The following is an 18,977-nucleotide window of genomic DNA, read 5'->3' as shown; positions in this document are numbered from 1 at the left end:
CACACACACACACACACACACACACACACACACACACACACACACACACACAACAGAAGTGACTTAATTGACATTATTTCAATAGTTTTGCTGTCACCTAGTGGTGTGTAAGGAGACTGCAGTCAAAAATTTTCTGAAACATGTTATCAGTCATTTAATAAAATAAATAATAAATAAATAAACACTCTTGCTCTCACTTGTGTATGATGAGAAAGAGGAAACGGCAGACTGACCGAGAGAGGAGTCAGACACGAGTAAACATCGGACCTGCGTTTTCTGAATGGCGAGAACTGAGACAAACAGAAGCCTGCTAATCTGATGCTGACCTGGCGTTCTTGCTGTTGCACTTGTAAGTATCTTTGATCAGAAACTTTATCTGCCACAGAGTTTCTTGTCAGCTTGATGTTGGCAAACGCTAGTTGCTTCTGCTCCAACAGTGTTCTCAGGCCATTGTAGGAAAAAAGAATAATGTTACGGCTCCGGGAGAGAAGGGTAATATTTCGATAACCTCAGTGGAGATGGCTCCGTGCGTTCGCCAGCTTCTTTGAAAACAAATGCACATGACCAGAGGGAGAAGATGGGAGGGAGGGGAGAGTCACCAACGAGTGTTTACGACATTGTTGCCAAATATCTATTCTGAAGCTGTAGGGGGAGCTCTATAGAGAAACCTGCGAGCAAAAAGCGAGAAAACAGCGAAGAAATTGCCAAAACTGCATAGTGCCCCTTTAAACCAGAGATCTTCAACAGGTTTCCGGGACCCCTAGCGCCCCTTTAAGTGTTAATTTCTTATTATGTGTCTAAATTGGTATGCTGTGATTGTCTGTTGTTCTGCCAACAACTATACTGTATGGCAATAAAGTATTGAATTGAAGTCCATGTAAGCACACAAAAAAAGAAAATTATCAAAAACAATCCGCACTTGATAAATAATCACGTCAGTGTTTTGGCAAATGGAGAGTCGTAAAAGAGAGCAACCTGATAATAAGGAATTACAAAATCCAGCTACACCAATCATATTTAAGGGGCGGCCGGTGCCACCCCATGCCCCCCACCTAGCCCCTCCCCTGGCCATCAGAGGAGCACGTGAATGCACCGTTAGCCTTGGCGGAGGTCTTTGCTCTCCGTGTGGCGTTCTCATTATGACAGAGTCACATGACTTGAGCAAAACAAAGTCTAACAACATGTGTGAGGTCAGGCCTCCAGAGTTTGGTCAAGTTGTTTACGTGTTAGCAGCTTTTTCCTTTGGAGAGGTTAATGAGATCCGGTGGATTTTGTTGTTGTTGAAAAGTTGATATAATATAATAGACAATAACTACTTGTGCCAGAAGAAAACAATCATTAAGCCAAACACGTATTGTTATTAAGCAGCATATCGTATTATTTATTTCTCATGGGAGATGTGTGTTATTACATACAGAATATGATAGATCATATACAGAAATAACATTTAAGCTTGGTCACAAAATATAATTCAATATGAGTCCTTAAGATGTATTTTAGTCTCATGATTTGGATCATGCATATAAAACACATTCATATATTTAATGTGGTAAGGGGGGAGAGTGATCTATTTTCTTTACCTATATTCTGATTTGTTTAAAATAAATGTGAACAAACACAATATCGCTACAGTTAAAATGGCGGTACTATATTCTAGAAGCCCATTATGTGAATAACAGAATTAAAGCTTCTTTAGTTTCTCTCTGTGCTTGTTGTGTGTAAAATAATGAAGCAGGAATCATTTTCTGTATCTTTGAAAAAGCTAAAAATCACTCGTCTGATTTGAGGCAGATTCAGGCCGTAAACTAGAGGGTTATTAATGGGGGGAATGATCAAAAACTCCAGGGATAAAACAACAATAACAAATGGATTCATTTCATCAATGCTATATCGACTTAGCAGAAGATCACAGAACACTGAGATGCAATAGTTTACAAATGTGACGATGTGAGGCAGGCAGGTCTGTAACGCCTTTCCTCTGAATTCAGATGAGCTTCTCCTGCAAACAAGCAGAATACGTAGATAGGTGTACAGGACAAAGAACAGGGGGATGATGATGGTTGTTATCACAAGAGACTGACTTGCTATGTTGTTCAGAGTTGTGTCCACACAGGAGAGCTGAACCACAGGCCAGTTGGAACAGAAAAGCCTGTTCAGTTTGCTGCCACACAACGGTAATCGAACAGTAAGATACAGCATGAAACCCACAGCAAATGCAGGGTAGAGCACGGCAAAAATCACAAGATGTGTTACCATCTTAAATGTCATTTTACTGTAATAGTGTAAAGGCTGGCTAATAGCAACAAATCTATCGTAGGCCATGATGCCGAGGAGAGTCAGCTCATATCCTGCATAGGTGTAAATAACATATATCTGAATGAAACATAATGGACGTGAGATTAAATGAGTGTCAGACAGAATGTCCATCAGAAACCTGGGGAAGAAGCAGGCTGAGCCGTACAGAGAGTTAAAAGACAGACAGCAGATAAAAATATACATGGGCTGATGCAGAGACTTCTCCAGACAGACTGTCAGAATAATGACAATGTTAGCAGAGACAATAGTTATGTAGAGTAACAGACACAGACTGAAGAACAGATATCTGAGGGGCCCAAAGTCTGCAAACAGAGTGAACTGAAAATACAAAGGATTCAGGCTGTTGTTGCTCTTCATGTCTGACCAACAGCAGAGCTGGAAGAAGAGAAGTGCGAGTGATGGAGAAAAAGAAGGAAGGTAAAAAACCGATTGAGGTACAATGAATGATATTAAAATGTGTGCATCAAAATGTCCTATTTTAACACTAGACACAAAACATGCTATAAGCCTGCATGCATGTAAGTTGCATAAACTTCACATTTCTAACAATTGCGCCTGATAATATTCAGCATAATTAACTCATTTCAAATAGGTAAAAAAGACGTTCAAAAGTACACATGGGTGGAAAAAGGTCAGTGTTATATGAACTAAATGCACAAAACACTCAACATTTGAAGAATATTTCAGTTCAATGAAGAAGAGGTGTATCCAGGTTATCACAGATGCAAATTCAAAACATCATTTTCCACAAGTGAATTGCAATCTAAAAAACTTTCACAGTTATTATATAGTTGTTTTGTGTCCTCTAATAACTGAGAAATCATTTGTTATCAGCCAATACAATATATTGTATATAGTGTTTATGTTATGCATGTGGTCTTTTCAGTTAATACATTCATGAAGATATTCAGAAAACAGTTTTGCATCAGTGTATGTAAACTTTTAGAATAATACACAGCACCCCCCCCTGACCTACAGCAGACTGAGGCAGCAGCTGAACTTTTATCCTGTTTTGCTGTCACACTGAGAGCATCAACCTGTACACACAGGGTCCAAAGGGAGGTACAGTGTGTCACACACTGACTACTCCTGTGTGTGTGTGTGTGTGTGTGTGTGTGTGTGTGTGTTTGTGTGTGTGTGTGTGTGTGTGTTGCTATAATCGAGCCCAGACTGCTAAGGCCGAGGAGATTATGTATTATTATTTTTTTTAAGATCATTTTTTGTGCATTTCCGCCTTTAATCACCAGGACAGCATGAAAGGGGAGAGAGGGGGAAGATATGCAAGAAACCAGATTTGAACCCTGGGCCTCTGTGTCGAGGAATAAACCTCTTCATATGGGCACACGCTCTACCAACTGAGCTACCTGGGCGCCCCCGAGGAGATATACTTGCTTTTTAACCACACATTAACATAGTCACCCTGCTGCATCGTGAAAGGAACTGTTCACATACTTGCCCATGTACTACGCTTGTTACTAAAGGATTCCACTAGAGGGCACACCAGAGAACTCAGACCAGATTTGCATGATGTAAATAAAAAACAGGATGGCAAATTGAAGGAGGTCACTGTATTTCTGACAAGTGGGGGCTCGTCCGGGATTATTATAAACCGGCCCAAACCATGTTACAAAGAGAGGAGACCAGTCAAATTAAAGTGCTAATGAAAGTTTATTATATATATATAACAAACAAGATAATAATTTACAAAAACATTAAGGGTGGTAAGTAATGGAATCAGAAAAAAACCGGAGCGGGGGCTGCTTGGTCCCTTTCCCCGGAGATGGACAATCTGTTTAACCATCTCCCTGTGTCTGCTGCTGCCTCGGCAGAGAGTAAAACAGACGGACCGCAGGCTCTTTGCTGCCGATGGCCCGCCGCTGATTCAGGCAACACTGTTTTGTTGTATGGTGTCATAGCAATGACTACAACTCACAGCGCTGACTGATTATTTCCGGTTCAAAAACCACTCCAGCTGAGTGGGAAGGGGCAGTTGGAGCATGCGCAGACGCTTAACCAGTCTATACTCCGGTTAAGGTGTATACATCCAAGAATAACCACGCTCAGTCGCACATCTATGACTGGCTGGTTTGAGCAACTTCTCGTCTCTGCGTTGTGTGTAGAAGGACGAATGACGAGCGGGAGACTTGTTGATCTTTACGCCGCGATGGGTCCCTTAATTATCTGAATAGGAACAGAGTATGTACTGGTCAGTCATACATTTGGCTCACAGCAGCACACTGCAAAATAATGGCATGTTATTTTAGCACAGAGGCTAGCTAGAAAGTGCATTATGCCGCTATTTTAAAATTTTAGCACTTGAAAAGGTACAACAATCCACTTGTGATTGTGGTTATTATTAATATGTTCATAAATCACAGTGCACATATGTTCATATAATAAATATACGGATATAAATACACATTATGTGTACTCTGTGCTGCATTCGGCAACTCACCTTGGGCACGTCTCTCATAACTGGCAATGAATACACAACAGCGAGTGGCATTTAACTAGTGCAGAGAGAGGGTGCCCTTGAGCCAATAAATATACATTGATAATAAATAACAATACTGGTAAGTGGAATGGCCCCTTCCCACTCAGCTGGAGTGGTTTTTGAACCAGAAATAATCAGTCAGCGCTGTGAGTTGTAGTCATTGCTATGACACCATACAACAAAACAGTGTTGCCTGAATCAGCGGCGGGCCATCGGCAGCAAAGAGCCTTCGGTCCGTCTGTTTTTTTAATGTTACGAAGGTGAAAAAAGGCTGTTCTAGAGGTTTGTTTTAGATGGGCATTGAAGGATATATCCTGATCAAAAATAACTCCTAGATTTCTGACAGTAGTGCTGGATGCCAGGGCAATACAATCCAGAGTAATTATATCGTCGGCTAATGAGGTTCATAGGTGTTTCGGGCCCAGGACAATAACTTCGGTTTTGTTTGAGTTTAACATCAGGAAATTGTAGGCCATCCATGATTTTATATCTTTAATGCATGCTTCAAGTTTAGCCAACTGACTGGTTTCGTCTGGCTTAATTGACAGATATAATTGGGTGTCATCCGCATAACAGTGAAAGTTAATTAAGTGTTTCCTAATAATATTGCCTAGAGGAAGCATATATAAGGAGAATAGAATTGGTCCAAGCACTGAGCCTTGAGGAACGCCATGGTTAATTTTAGCGTAATTGGAGGGTTTATTGTTAACATTAACAAATTGCGATCAATCAGAGAAGTAGGACTTAAACCAGCTTAGTGTGATTCCTTTAATGCCAACTAAATATTCCAGTCTCTGTAACAGGATGGTATGGTCAATAGTATCGAATGCAGCACTAAGATCTAATAAGACAAGTACGGCAACAAGTTCTTTGTCTGAAGCACTTAGAAGGTCGTTAGTAATTTTCATCAGTGCCGTTTCTGTGCTATGATGCTTTCTAAATCCTGACTGAAAGTCCTCAAATAAGCTATTGCTATGTAGAAAATCACATAGAACTGATTAGCGACTACTTTCTCAAGGATCTTGGAGAGAAAGGGAAGGTTAGATATAGGTCTATAGTTGGCTAAGACCTCAGGATCGAGGGTGGGTTTTTTCAGTAGAGGTTTTATCACAGCTACTTTAAATGACTGCGGTACATAACCTGTCAATAAAGACATATTGATCATATCTAGTAATGAAGTGTTAACCACGGGTAACGCTTCTTTAAGTAGCCTCGTTGGGATGGGGTCTAAGAGACAGGTAGATGGCTTTGCTGAAGAGACCTTTAGCATTAATTGTTGAGGGTTTATAGGATAAAAGCAATCTAAGTATATGTCAGGTCTAGTCGTTCTTTCTAGCAGTCTGTCAGTTAAAGGTGACCCATTAGAGGTTGAGGGCAAGAGGTGATGAATAGTATCTCTAATTGTTATAATTTTATCGTTAAAGAAACTCATGAAGTCGTCACTACTAAGAGCTATAGGAATAGATGGCTCAACAGAGCTGTGGCTATCTGTCAGCCTGGCTACAGTGCTGAAAAGAAACCTTGGGTTGTTCTTATTTTCTTCTATTAGTGATGAATAATAGTCTGATCTGGCCTTTCTTAGGGTCCTCCTATAGGTTTTCAGACTGTCTTGCCAATCTAAACGAGATTCTTCCAGTTTGGTGGAACGCCATTTACTTTCAAGTTTGCGCGAGATTTGCTTTAATTTACGAGTTTGGGAGTTATACCAAGGTGCTAGTTTCCTTTGCTTCATCGTCTTCTTTTTAAGGGGAGCAACAGAGTCTAAAGTAATCCGTAGGCAGGCCGTAGCACCGTCTACGAAATTATCAATTTGAGAGGGACTAAAGTTTACATAAAGATCCTTATATTACGGCATGGTAATGAGTTTAGTGCTGTTGGAATATCTTCCTTAAATTTAGCTATAGCACTGTCAGATAGGCTTCTAGTGTAGAAGCTTTTATCTAATTTCGTATAGTCGGGTAGTAAGAATTCGAAAGTTATTAATAAGTGGTCTGATAATAAAGGATTTTGCAGGAATACTATTACATCTTCAATTTTGATGCCATATGCCAGCACAAGGTCAAGGGTGTGGTTAAAACAGTGCGTGGCCTCATGCACACTCTGACTGAAACCAATTGAATCTAGCAGTGAGTTGAAAGCAGTACTAAGGCTATTGCTGTCAACGTCCACATGGATATTAAAATCACCTACAATAAGTACTTTGTCTGATTTTAGGACTACACATGATAAAAATTCAGAATATGGACCTGGAGCTCGGTAGACAACAACAAATATAATAGGCTGTACTGTTTTCCATGTTGGATGCTGAAGATTAAGAACGAGACTTTCAAAAGAGTTATAATTTAGTTTAGGTTTAGGATTAATTAACAGGTTTGAGTCAAATATGGCTGCAACTCCCCCTCCTCGGCCTGAGCCTCTAGGAATTTGAGTATTAATATGAGTGGGAGGAGTGGCTTCATTTAGACTGACATACTCTTCATGGCCCAGCCATGTTTCAGTAAGACAGAATAGATCAATTTGATTATCGTATATCAATTTGTTTACTAGTATTGCTTTAGAAGACAGAGATCTGATATTTAGTAGACCGCATCTAATTTTCCTATCCTGTTCTATCATTGCAGTGGTAGTTGTAATTCCAATTAGGTTGTTAAGTATTGCCCCTCTTTTGGTTACCTGTGATTTAACTGATCTGAGTCGAGTTACAGACACTGTCTCGTTTTTTGGGGCAGGTTGTGGCTGACGTGAACTGGATGCTAAATTGACTATGTTTGCAGTCAACTTCTTATTACTTAGGGGATTCAACACTTTGTATGGTCTATTGTTGATTATAACTAGAATAGTACTAGTACTACATGTTACCCTGCAGAAAACATTTTCAGATTCATTCACTTGTAAAGTGTCATTAAGATCAATACCTGGGGGGCATGAATCTTTTCAACAGAATGTCAATACTTAACTTTCAGTGTGGTCGTTATGTTGTCAGATAGCAGCCTGGCTCCATGTCGGTTTGGGTGGAGACCATCATGTTTCAGCAGGCTGGGCCTCTCCCAGAACAAGTTGAAGTTGTCGGAATGAAAAACGAAAACAACAACACTCAAGTAGTAAAGAAACTGAGCACTTCTCTACACGTGTAGCATCTATTTGCATCTATAATACCAACCCAGTTTTCCTATACATAATCTGAATAAGTCTGGTAACAGGTTTCAACAGTCTCCCTGCCCTGGATCTGACAAAGTCGCTAACTTCCTCACCCCTAGCCACTGCTAATGGTGGAGTACTAATAGTGTCCGTTATGCCCTGATTTTCAATGCCTGAAAGGGAGTAATCAGCAACAGCTGAGTCGTCGACAGAGTAAGCATAACCACCATTTGTCGTCAGAACCACTTCCATGGAGGGATCAGACTGTGATAGGCTTTGAGGTGACTAGCCAAAAATGCCGGCAGATGGAACAGTCACTGCATCAAACTGCCGACCGACATCACTATGCTCAGTGTGGCCATCATCCTCCAGCTCTGCCTTACTGGAAGTCTCAGATGGCAGGGTCGACACCTAGCCCTAGTCCTGTACTCTGCAGAGTCAACAGAAACATCAGCAACCACCTCCCTCTCATCATCAGGATCCATAGAGCTGGATACAGACGTCACATCCACTTCATCCAAGGAATAGCATCAGGCAAAGGAAGAAAGTTCACTGGCATTATCAGGTTTCGATGTACAACCTTCTGCTGACCAGTGGAAGCATGCTGGATCTTGAAGGTGTGACTCTCATCATTTTTTTTAACCACTACATAGATGGCATTCTCCCAGCAATCAGCAAGCTTTCTTTTTCCACGCTCCCCTTTGTTGGCCAGCAACACATGGTCCCGCACATCCACTGACGCCCCACGTATCTTCCTGTTGTATAGGTCAGTGTGGCGCTGAAACTCCTTGGACGCCATAGTTTGTGCTATGTCCATAGCTTCTTTCATGTCCATCCGCAGTGACTGGACTTATCGATCATAATCTGCAACCTCTGGGTTGTCAAGTACAGAGCTGAAGATGATGTCAATTGGAAGCCTTGGCACTCTTCCAAACATGAGAAGGAAACGAGCATAGTCCATTGTTTCATGCAATGGCGACAGGCAGCAGCAGAGTGCAGAGTGAGAGTGTTGTCTTTTAACGTTTAACCTGGTTTTAGCGTCCCTACTAACTTGGATTTTTAATTGATCTGCGTGTGACGGTCATAACAATGACTCATCTTAGTTTGATGGGTTGTTTTATCCTTTTTATGCTCTTATGCAAACTTTTGGGCGTACTCTGCGAACAAAAGGAGTCCCCCCAATATACCCACGAGTTTCTCCTGTTCCTGTGTAACTCCGATGCGGACATCGTGGACTCCCAGGCGGCTCTTCCACCAGAGATCATCCGGTCGGCAGCCCCCGCAGAGAACCAGAGTTGGGCACCCAGGACAGGAGTGAGGAAAAGGGGGAGAAGCGGCGGTGTACGGCAAAGACTGAAGCGACAAGGCCATCGTCGGATACCTCTTCCTTCAATTATCCTCGCCAATGTCCAGTCCCTTCGAAATAAAGTGGACGAGCTTCAGGCAAAAGTAAAGTTCCTTTCAGAATACAGAACCGCTTGTCTCCTCGCCTTGACAGAGACGTGGCTCAAAGATCAGGATCCACTCTCTGATTTTGAGTTGGACTGTTTTGGGGTACCAAGCTCCACTTGGTATGTCTGATCACAACTCTGTTTATTTGATTCCGTCCTACAAACCGGTACTGAAGAGACATAAGCCGGAACGAAAGTTGGTTCCGGTATGTTTCAGAGGACTCAATCCAGTGTCTACAGGAATGCTACTGCTGTACTGATTGGGATCTATTTAAAAACGAATATAAGAACATTGATGAGCTACATCACCTTCTGTGAGGATTTAGTATCCAAATCTGTTAAAAGCATAATTAATCAATGAAATATTAGCTTCAACCAAGGTAACATGACTCAATATAGAGTATTTCAAAAACAACCTAAAAAGGAACTTAAGCTTGCAAAACTCAACTATAAGGACAAAGTTGAGAACATGCTGAGCACAAGCAACTCACACCCTGCCCTTCAACCAACCAGTGGGAAGCCATGGCTTCAGATTTTTGGCGACTTTGGAACTTCCCGAACTGCGTTGGAAGCCTCGACGGGAAACACATTAACGTCAAGGCACCACCAAATGCCGGGAGTGACTATTTTAATTACAAAGACTCCATTGTTCTAATGGCAACATGTGATGCCAGGTATCGGTTTATGATGGTGGACATGGGAGGATATGGACAGCAGAGCGATGGTGGCGTTTTCAAAGAGAGTGCATTTGGGTCGATGCTGCTGGATCACCAGTTGAATCTGCCCCAACCAGCTCAACTTCCTGGGACCGGAGTTCAAATCCCCCACGTTATCGTTGCTGATGCTGCCTTCCCCCTACATTGCAATCTCATGCGTCCTTTTCCAGGTATGTAAATACAATAAATTAAAGCATAGTACATTGTGGCTTCATGACGTGTTTGTTATACCTTATGATTGATTGATCCCTCTCTGTTATTGGATATTTTATGTAAATTGTATTGTTATACTGCATACTTAACAGTATTCTTTTTTGGTTATACAGTATCTTATATAGTATCAGTACTTTATTTACTAAAATGTGAGGGGTGTACTCACTTTTGTGAGATACTGTATATTTCTTACTGTTCATTCTGTTTTTTACTCATTGTTCTTTATATGTTAAGTCAGTGTTGTACTTTGAGAGCAAAAGATTACCGGAGTCAAATTCCTTGTTTGTTAACACAAACCTGGCCAATAAAGCTGATTCTGGTACAGTGAATAATACTCCGTTTTCCTAACAGGAGTGAACATGACCAAGGACAAACAAATCTACAACTACCGCCACTCCAGAGCAAGGCGGGTGATTGAAAATACCTTTGGCATCATGGCTGCGCAATGGAGAAATCTGGGAAGACCAATTGAGTTCCAGTCAGACAAAGCTGTGAGTGTAGTTAAAGCGTGTGTGGTACTGCATAACTACCTCACCTCCACAAACGAAGCAAGCACCCCAGGGAGCCGATACGTACCCCCACATTTTGCAGACTGTGACTCTGATGGAACGGTGCAGCATGGAGAGTGGCGCAGAATGGTGGCAGACGACACAAACTTTGCCCCTGTAGATCCAACACAGATGTCCAGGGCCCGTTCCACCCGAGCTGCCATAGCTGTTCGGAATGACCTGAAGGCTTTTTTTCAGTCTCCACATGGAACTGTGCCATGGCAGGATGATGTAGTGTGCCGTGGCACACTTGGTCAATGATTGAGATATATATATATATATATATATATATATATATATATATATATATATATATATATATATATATATATATATATATACACTCCACCTCTGGCTTTACATGTCACTGTCACTTACTCTGCTGTACTGCTATGTGTATATATGTTATACTTATATTGTTTATATTCTAATACTTGATTTTAACCTTCTTACATTTAGAGAATGTGTGACATGTACCTACAACACAAAACAAGTTCCTCATGTAAAAAACGTACTTGGCAATGAAGCTTTTTGTGATTATGATACCACGATGTAAACATGAATGTTGAATTGTAAATAAACAAACTTATTTCAAAACAAACTTAGATTTATTAATGTAAAAATAAGTAAAGTGCCAAAAACAAAGGGCAACGGTTTAAGTACAAGAAATATTAAAAAAACAACACACAACTTTACTGTAATATACAACATATGAAAATTTTAACTATTTACAAAAGTGCACTGAATCAGTAGTAAGGGTGCAAATGTTCAGTCTTGCTGCACAAGGGTGCAAATGTTCAGTCATGTCTGCTGTCATACAGCATCTTGTACACATTGAACATGACATCAGACCTCCGGCCCTCTGGCACCTTCCGTAGCAGATCAGCAGGTGCCTGGGCAAATCTGCTGCACTCGTCGCCGGTGTCCTGCACCAGCTTCTCTTGGAGGTCCATCCGGCGTTCATCTAGCTGCGCCATCTGCTTTACCAGCCAGTCATCCGGGTTCCTCTTCCGTTTCAACCCCACTCGGGACACAGGTGACTCTGGCAGCATCGAAAGTGGGGACCCACACACAGCAGACACAGGTGGTGGTAGTTGGGTTGACAATGGCTGTGGAGGTGAGGCTGGTGGCTGGGGGGACACTGAGGATGGCTCAGTAGGTGAAGAGGATGGCACAGAGTCGGAATCTGAGGATGTTGTTGTTGTTGAGGTCTGTTCCTGTGAAAGACAAAGAGAGAGTTGGTTGGTCTTTGTCTGTGCAGGTAATTACATTTGTGGTCTATGCAGTGTGATTTGCGACCAGAAGTCTGTTATAAGATATGGAATTAGCAGCGCTATGAAAACAGCATATCACAACAACATTTACAGACTATGCACTATGTACCATGGCGACACGTATATGGACAACCTGATAGCATTGTTAGCTAGCTTAGTAGCCCACATAAACAGAGGTAAACAATGAATTTAGCGCTATAAAAACAACATATCAAACCAACATTTTCAGCATGCTATGTTATGTTACATTTTGTTTGCACAGACGTTACAGACTATGGAAAACGGAGTATTATTCACTGTACCAGAATCAGCTTTATTGGCCAGGTTTGTGTTATCAAACAAGGGATTTGACTCCGGTAATCTTTTGCTCTCAAAGTACAACACTGACTTAACATATAAAGAACAATGAGTAAAAAACAGAATGAACAGTAAGAAATATACAGTATCTCACAAAAGTGAGTACACCCCTCACATTTTAGTATTTACTATTACCATGGCGCCATGTATTTGGACAACCTGATAGCATTGTTAGCTAGCTCGCTTAGTAGCCCACACAAAACAGAGGTAAACAATGAACTCATATTTACCATAGATGCGAAATTCGACTCTGTGTCCCGGTGCTTCACATGGGGTGCCAGCCAGGACAGAAAATGGTATAAAGCAGGCACCTTTTTGCCACCTGGATCACCGCTTCTTGGCGCCAGCTTTTTGCGGAGATGAACAAATTTGTCCCGCAGGCTTTTCCACCGCTTCATACACTCCGTGATGTCCAGTTCAACATTTTGGGAAATTTCCCTCCATGAGTTGTTTGCCATCTGACAATCTTTGTAGTGCGCCGAAGACGAGTTATAAAGATGGTCGCACTTTCTTACTTCTTCTATAAGACGCTCCTCAACTTGATCCATTGTTGTTTTTACGAAACAAACAACGCCGGGCAAAACAATGGTGTTATAGAGGGACGGGAAAACCGGAAAAGCTACACGCCGGAAATGATGTATTAACTGACCAATCACAGTCCTTGCGTTCTGCGTCGCCTTGACGTGTAGTTACATTTTTCAAGAGGTGCGCGTCAGGCTACGGCATAGGGTGCTGCGTAGGTTTGTGTCTTCACGTACCTACGTGTGTAGCTACGGTGTAGATTTGACGCAGAAGTATAAAAAGGCCTTAGGAAGTGTCCGATTTCCCTCAATGGCATGTCAGACTTTGCCCTCTCAAATGAACTGAACACTTTCTATAATGGTTTTAATACTTATGACTTTAGTGAGGAGTTGTCAGGCTTTAACAACGTTGCCCCTGGGCAGAGTAATGTCCAGGTTGACAGAAATAAGGTCCTGACACTCTTCAGAGGTATTAAGGAAAGGACAAGTCCCGGCCCCGACGGCATTGGAGGCCGTATATTAAAGAACTGTGCTGAACAGGTGGCAGACATTTTTTGCTTTATTTTCAAAATGTCCTTACATCTCCACACCGTTCCTAACCTTTGGAAAGACTCAATTATTGTTCCGGTGCCTAAAAATAATGCTCCAGAGTCTTTTAAGGACTTTAAGCTTGTGGCACTTACGTCCCTCATTATGACGACGTTAGAGAAGATCGTGAAGGACGAACTTTTGAACTCTGTACAGGATCTACTAGACCCATTTCAATTCACCTACAGACCAAAACGGGGAGCGGAAGATGCAGCATGTACTCTTTTTAACCTGATCCATACCCATCTTGAGGGTGCAAAGTGCTTTGTGCGGCTGCTTTTTATTGACTTTTCTTCAGCTTTTAATTGCATCCAACCACATATTTTAGCAGGGACCTTAAAGAGTACTTTTAATATCGACCCTTATCTGTTGGTTGATGAACTTTTTAACTGACAGGTCTCAACGTGTGAGAGTGAATAGCATCTTACCAATGTTGTCTTTTCCTCCACCGGTTCCCCTCAGGGCAGCATCCTCTCCACGATTTCATTTGTTTTATATACAAATGCATGCCAAAGTCAGCACACCAGGCATCATATCATTAAGTTTACTGATGACTCAGTAATAGTGTCGCTGCTGATGCACAACGACCCTGAGTATGGCACTACTTTAAATGATTTTACAGAGTGGTGCAAGTTGTCTTTTATGAACATTAACGCGGCAAAAACTAAAGAAATGCTGATCGACTTTAGGAAGAATCCCCCCACCCTCTCTCCTACCCTTATTAATGCTCAAGTTATCGAAGTGGCGAAGCAATACAAATACCTCAGTATTATAATAGACGACAAACTCACCTTCGAAGTTGAAGCTGTCTGTAAAAAAGTCACACCAACGCATGTTTTTTTTATCGTAAACTTCGCAATTTTAATGTCGATAAGACGTTTATGAGGATGTTTTATTGTTGTTTTATTGAAACTATTCTTTCTTTTGCCTTTGTGAGCTGGTTTGGGTCCCTCACTCTTAAAAAAAAACAGGCTGCAATACATAACTAAAGTGTGTGGCAAAATTTCCCACAACTCTCTGGCTGACTTAATTTCTCTATATGAGATAAAGACCCTGAAGAAGGCCCAGTCAGTCCTGGCAGATATAAGCTACCCCCTGAACAGCTACTTTATGTTGTTGCCGTCTGGCCGCAGATTCTGTCTGCCTAAATGCAGACATAAAAAAATCTTTTGTTCTTGCTGCTATAGGCTTTGTTAATAATTCATTGTGAGATGTGGTCTTCTGTGTAGTATGTATTATTTTTTGTCCTTTATTGATGGTGTCTGTTGTTTGTATAGCCTATGTGTTGTTTATGTTGCATTATATTCAGGCCATCTGTGCTTTGCTTTTGGAGGCAGTGCACGAATCATGTTTCCCAACGTCCTGTTCATCCTCTCACAGAAGCCATTTCCCATCGGATGATATGGCGACTTTTATACACCTGCCACACTCAGCAACTCAGCCAATGGAACCTCTGTCTTGCAAGATACAATGTTCGCTGTTGCCCCTGGTGGTCAGCCTCATCATGGACTCCCTCCAACACTCCGGCTTGCAGAGAAGATGGACCCTGATTGACCCTTCCAGACTGCCAACCCTTGCAGGAGGAGGCCAATAATGTCACAGCAGGCAGAAAGGGAGAGGTCAAAACTGTTAGTGTTCTTAAAACCCTGTCGCTACGGAAAACAACAACAACCTTCAAGCTAGAAAGCTACATGCTGAAAATGGCGAGTTTTAAAAAAAGATTTGGATTGTGAAATGAGGCAGGTCTGCTTGGTTCTTTCGGTGAATGATTATAAAGATTTACAAAGAATATGTATACGGCATTTCCTCTCTAACTGGGACGTTTTGGGATTGATTGGTGGGATTGCTGTGGACAAAGTACACACGGCGATACACTGGTAAGAGCCAATGACGATTACCATTTATCCAGCTAATTTAAATAGCTCACGTTACTGTATTGTGCAAACAGTTAATTTCATTTAATGTTTAATGCAGCGACTTCTCCAGGCAGACGTTAGCCGAGAAGATAATCATATAGTCTGTCTGAGGTCTGGTAGATATCAACTAGGTTGAGGCATAGATTGAGGCCTACACAGGTGTCAGCCTATTACCTGATTGACCCTCCCAGACTGACAGCTCCTGCAGAAGGAGGCCAATGAAACCACAGCAGGCAGAAAGGGAGGGGTCGTAATAGTTGCTGTCCTGAAAATCCTGTGGCTAGGGGAAACAAACAATAACCTTCGAGCTAGGGAGTTACAAGCTGAAAATGGCAGGTTATAAAGAACATAGCGTCCAATAAGGCAGGCCTGCCTTGGTATTTCGGGGAATGAGTGATAAAGAATATGTAAACCATATTTACTATCTTACCGGAATGTTATGGATCTGATTGGCGGGGATTGCTATGCACAAAGTACACATGGCGATACACTGGTAAGAGCAAATTAGGTTTAACCATGTATCCAGCCAAGTTAAATAGCTACTAGATCTACGCTGCTCTACATCGGAGGTGAAAAAACCTAAACTACTGAGGAAATACACGGAGCTCAAACGCGTCACATCTGCTTCCGCATGTCGACAGCAGAGCGCATCCATAAACCTGAAGCTGCACAGCTTTTTACAGCAAGAGTGGACACTAAGTGATGTCCGGTTAGCAAAATGGAGAATAATTATTGTCTGTATAATTCCATCCATAAGTAACACAAAAACAAAAGTAAGACTATCTAGATCATTGATTTTATACACTTTCTATAATAAAACATCCAAAAGGAAACAAAGATGAATGATGAATGATGAAGATGGTTGTTATCGTGACAAACTGACCTACTATGTTGTTCAGAGTTGTGTCCACACAGGAGAGCAGAACCACAGGCCAGTTGGAACAGAAAAGCCTGTTCAGTTTATTGCCACACAACGGTAATCTAACAGTAAGATACAACATGAAACCCACAGCAAATGCAGGGTAGAGCACGGCAAAAATCACAAGATGTGTTACCATCTTAAATGTCATTTTACTGTGATAGTGTAAAGGCTGGCAAATAGCAACAAATCTATCGTAGGCCATGATGCTCAGAATAGTCACCTCACATGATGCATAGGTGTAAATAACATATATCTGAATGAAACATAATGGACGTGAGATCAAATGAGTGTCAGACAGAATGTCAGTCAGAAACCTGGGGAAGAAGCCGGCTGAGCCGTACAGAGAGTTAAAAGACAGACAGCAGATAAAAATATACATGGGCTGATGCAGAGACTTCTCCAGACAGACTGTCAGAATAATGACAATGTTAGCAGAGACAGCAGTCATGTAGAGCAACAGACACAGACTGAAGAACAGATATCTGAGGGGCCCAAAGTCTACAAACAGAGTGAACTGAAAATACAAAGGATTCAGGCTGCTGTTGCTCTTCATGTCTGACCAACAGCAGAGCTGGAAGAAGAGAAGTGAAAACAGATTGAGGTACAGTAAATGAGATTAAAATATGAGAATTGAGTGATGAAGGGAAAGGAGGGTTAAACAGATGTACAATGTACAGTAAATTATATTAAAATGTTCTCAGCAAAATGTCCTATTTTAACAGTTTAGCAAGACACAAAACATACAATAAGCTTGCATGCATGTACAGTAACTGCAGACAATTCTGCTTGAAAATATTCAGCGCACCTAACACATTTCATTTAGTTAAAAATACATGTCAAACAAATAGACATGGGTGGAAAAAGGTCAGTGTCACATGAACTAAATCAACAACCAACTTAACATTTGTCATTGAACAAAATGTCAGTTGAATAAAGAAGAGATGTGTCCAGGTTAACAAGGCTCACAAAGGATAGAGAATCAAACGTCCTTTTCCACAAGTGAAAACCTTGCAATTGCAATAAACCTGTCTCAAAAGCTTTCACAATTTATGGAAGTTGTTTACTTGTGACCTATAATAGCTGAGAAAATCAGTACATATATCAGCTAACAGAATAAACAGTGCTATATAGTGTGGCTATAAGTCTTGTTGTCTGTCTAGTTAGTTAGTCATACAAATATTCACAAAACAGTCTTTGCATCAGTGTATGTAAATTTAGGAGTTAGAATAATACACAGCACCCCCCCCTGACCTACAGCAGACTGAGGCAGCAGCTGAACTTTTATCCTGTTTTGCTGTCACACTGAGAGCAGCAACCTGTACACACAGGGTCCAAAGGGAGCTACGCTGTGTCACACACTGACTACGTGTGTGTGTGTGCGATGCATCGATATCCCCGAGCCCAGTGTTCCCAGGTCCAAGATATTCTTGCTTTTTAACCCCACAATTGCATAGACAACATGCTGCATCATGAATGGATCTGTTCACATACTTGCCCACCTACTACTCTTGTTACTAAAGGGTTCCACTAGAGGGCACACCAGAGAACTCAGACCAGATTTGCATGATGTAAATAAAAAACAGGGTGGCAAATTCAACAAGGCCACTATATATATAAAAAAGTCTCAGATGTGAATTTAGTGATTAAATAGCTGACAGAAATTGTGAAAAGTTTCCAGCTGTTGGCCACAACGGCAAACCAGGGCTATTGTGATTGTTCTGGTGCTTTGCATTGTGGGATACAGTAGGTGAGATGGACTGGTCCGAGGCATACTGGAGATTTTCTATGAATCAATACGATATCCGGGTATTTTTGACATACTGAAGATTTTGCTTTTGTTTGCATACTGCATATTACATGCTACATATTGGCCAAATCAGTACTCACTGCCAGTATAGTATGCGTTTTCAAAAACGGCCTAGGTTGAGGCCTACACAGGTGTCAGCCTATTACCTGATTGACCCTCCCAGACTGCCAGCTCCTGCAGGAGGAGGCCAATGAAGCCACAGCAGGCAGAAAGGGAGGGGTCGTAATAGTTGCTGTTCTGAAAATCCCGTGGCTACGGGAAATGATCAACATTTTTTCGAGGTAGCAAGCTACACGCTGAATATGGCAGGTTTTTAAAAACATTTGGATGGTGCAATAAGGCAGGCATGCCTGGTCATTTCAGGGAATGATTGTTAGGATTTACAAAGAATATGTAAACAGTATTTTCTATCTAACTGGGACGTTATGGGACCGATTGGCGGGAATTATTTTAGATGAAATACACATGGAGATACACTGGTAGGAGCTAATGAGGTTTAACCATGTATCCAGCTAATTTAAATAGCTCACATTACTGTATTGTGTCAAAAGTTAACTTCAATTAATATTGTATGTGCCGTTTTCTTTTGCGGGGTGCAAATGTTCCACCAAAACAAGTTCCTTCACAAGACTATTTGCAGAGCCACTGTCATTGTGGCACTATATATGATCATACTTTAGCGCTGCCCATGATGATTTCATTGGTTTAAAAAATGT

At 41.4% G+C, this 18,977-nt stretch overlaps 2 protein-coding genes across 2 annotated transcripts; both read right to left on the bottom strand.

Annotated features, from left to right (window-relative positions):
• Window positions 1-1,692: 1,692 nt before the first annotated feature.
• LOC116046696 (olfactory receptor 10A3-like) lies at window positions 1,693-2,673 on the bottom strand. The gene has a single exon (XM_031295093.1). The coding sequence runs from the start codon at window positions 2,671-2,673 to the stop codon at window positions 1,693-1,695; it is 981 nt and encodes a 326-aa protein (XP_031150953.1).
• Window positions 2,674-11,673: 9,000 nt separating this feature from the next.
• Window positions 11,674-17,007, bottom strand: LOC116046695 (olfactory receptor 1019-like). The gene is made up of 3 exons (XM_031295092.1): window positions 16,353-17,007; window positions 15,963-15,994; window positions 11,674-12,093 (listed from the first exon to the last, which is right to left on the bottom strand). Exons 1-3 carry the CDS (start codon window positions 17,005-17,007, stop codon window positions 11,674-11,676), a joined length of 1,107 nt encoding a protein of 368 aa, XP_031150952.1.
• Between the last annotated feature and the right edge of the window lie 1,970 nt (window positions 17,008-18,977).

Source organism: Sander lucioperca, chromosome 8 (genome assembly GCF_008315115.2).
Source record: "Sander lucioperca isolate FBNREF2018 chromosome 8, SLUC_FBN_1.2, whole genome shotgun sequence".
Lineage (NCBI taxonomy): Eukaryota > Metazoa > Chordata > Actinopteri > Perciformes > Percidae > Sander > Sander lucioperca.
Note: the sequence above shows the minus strand (reverse complement) of the source record. Positions and strands in the feature narration are given on the sequence as shown.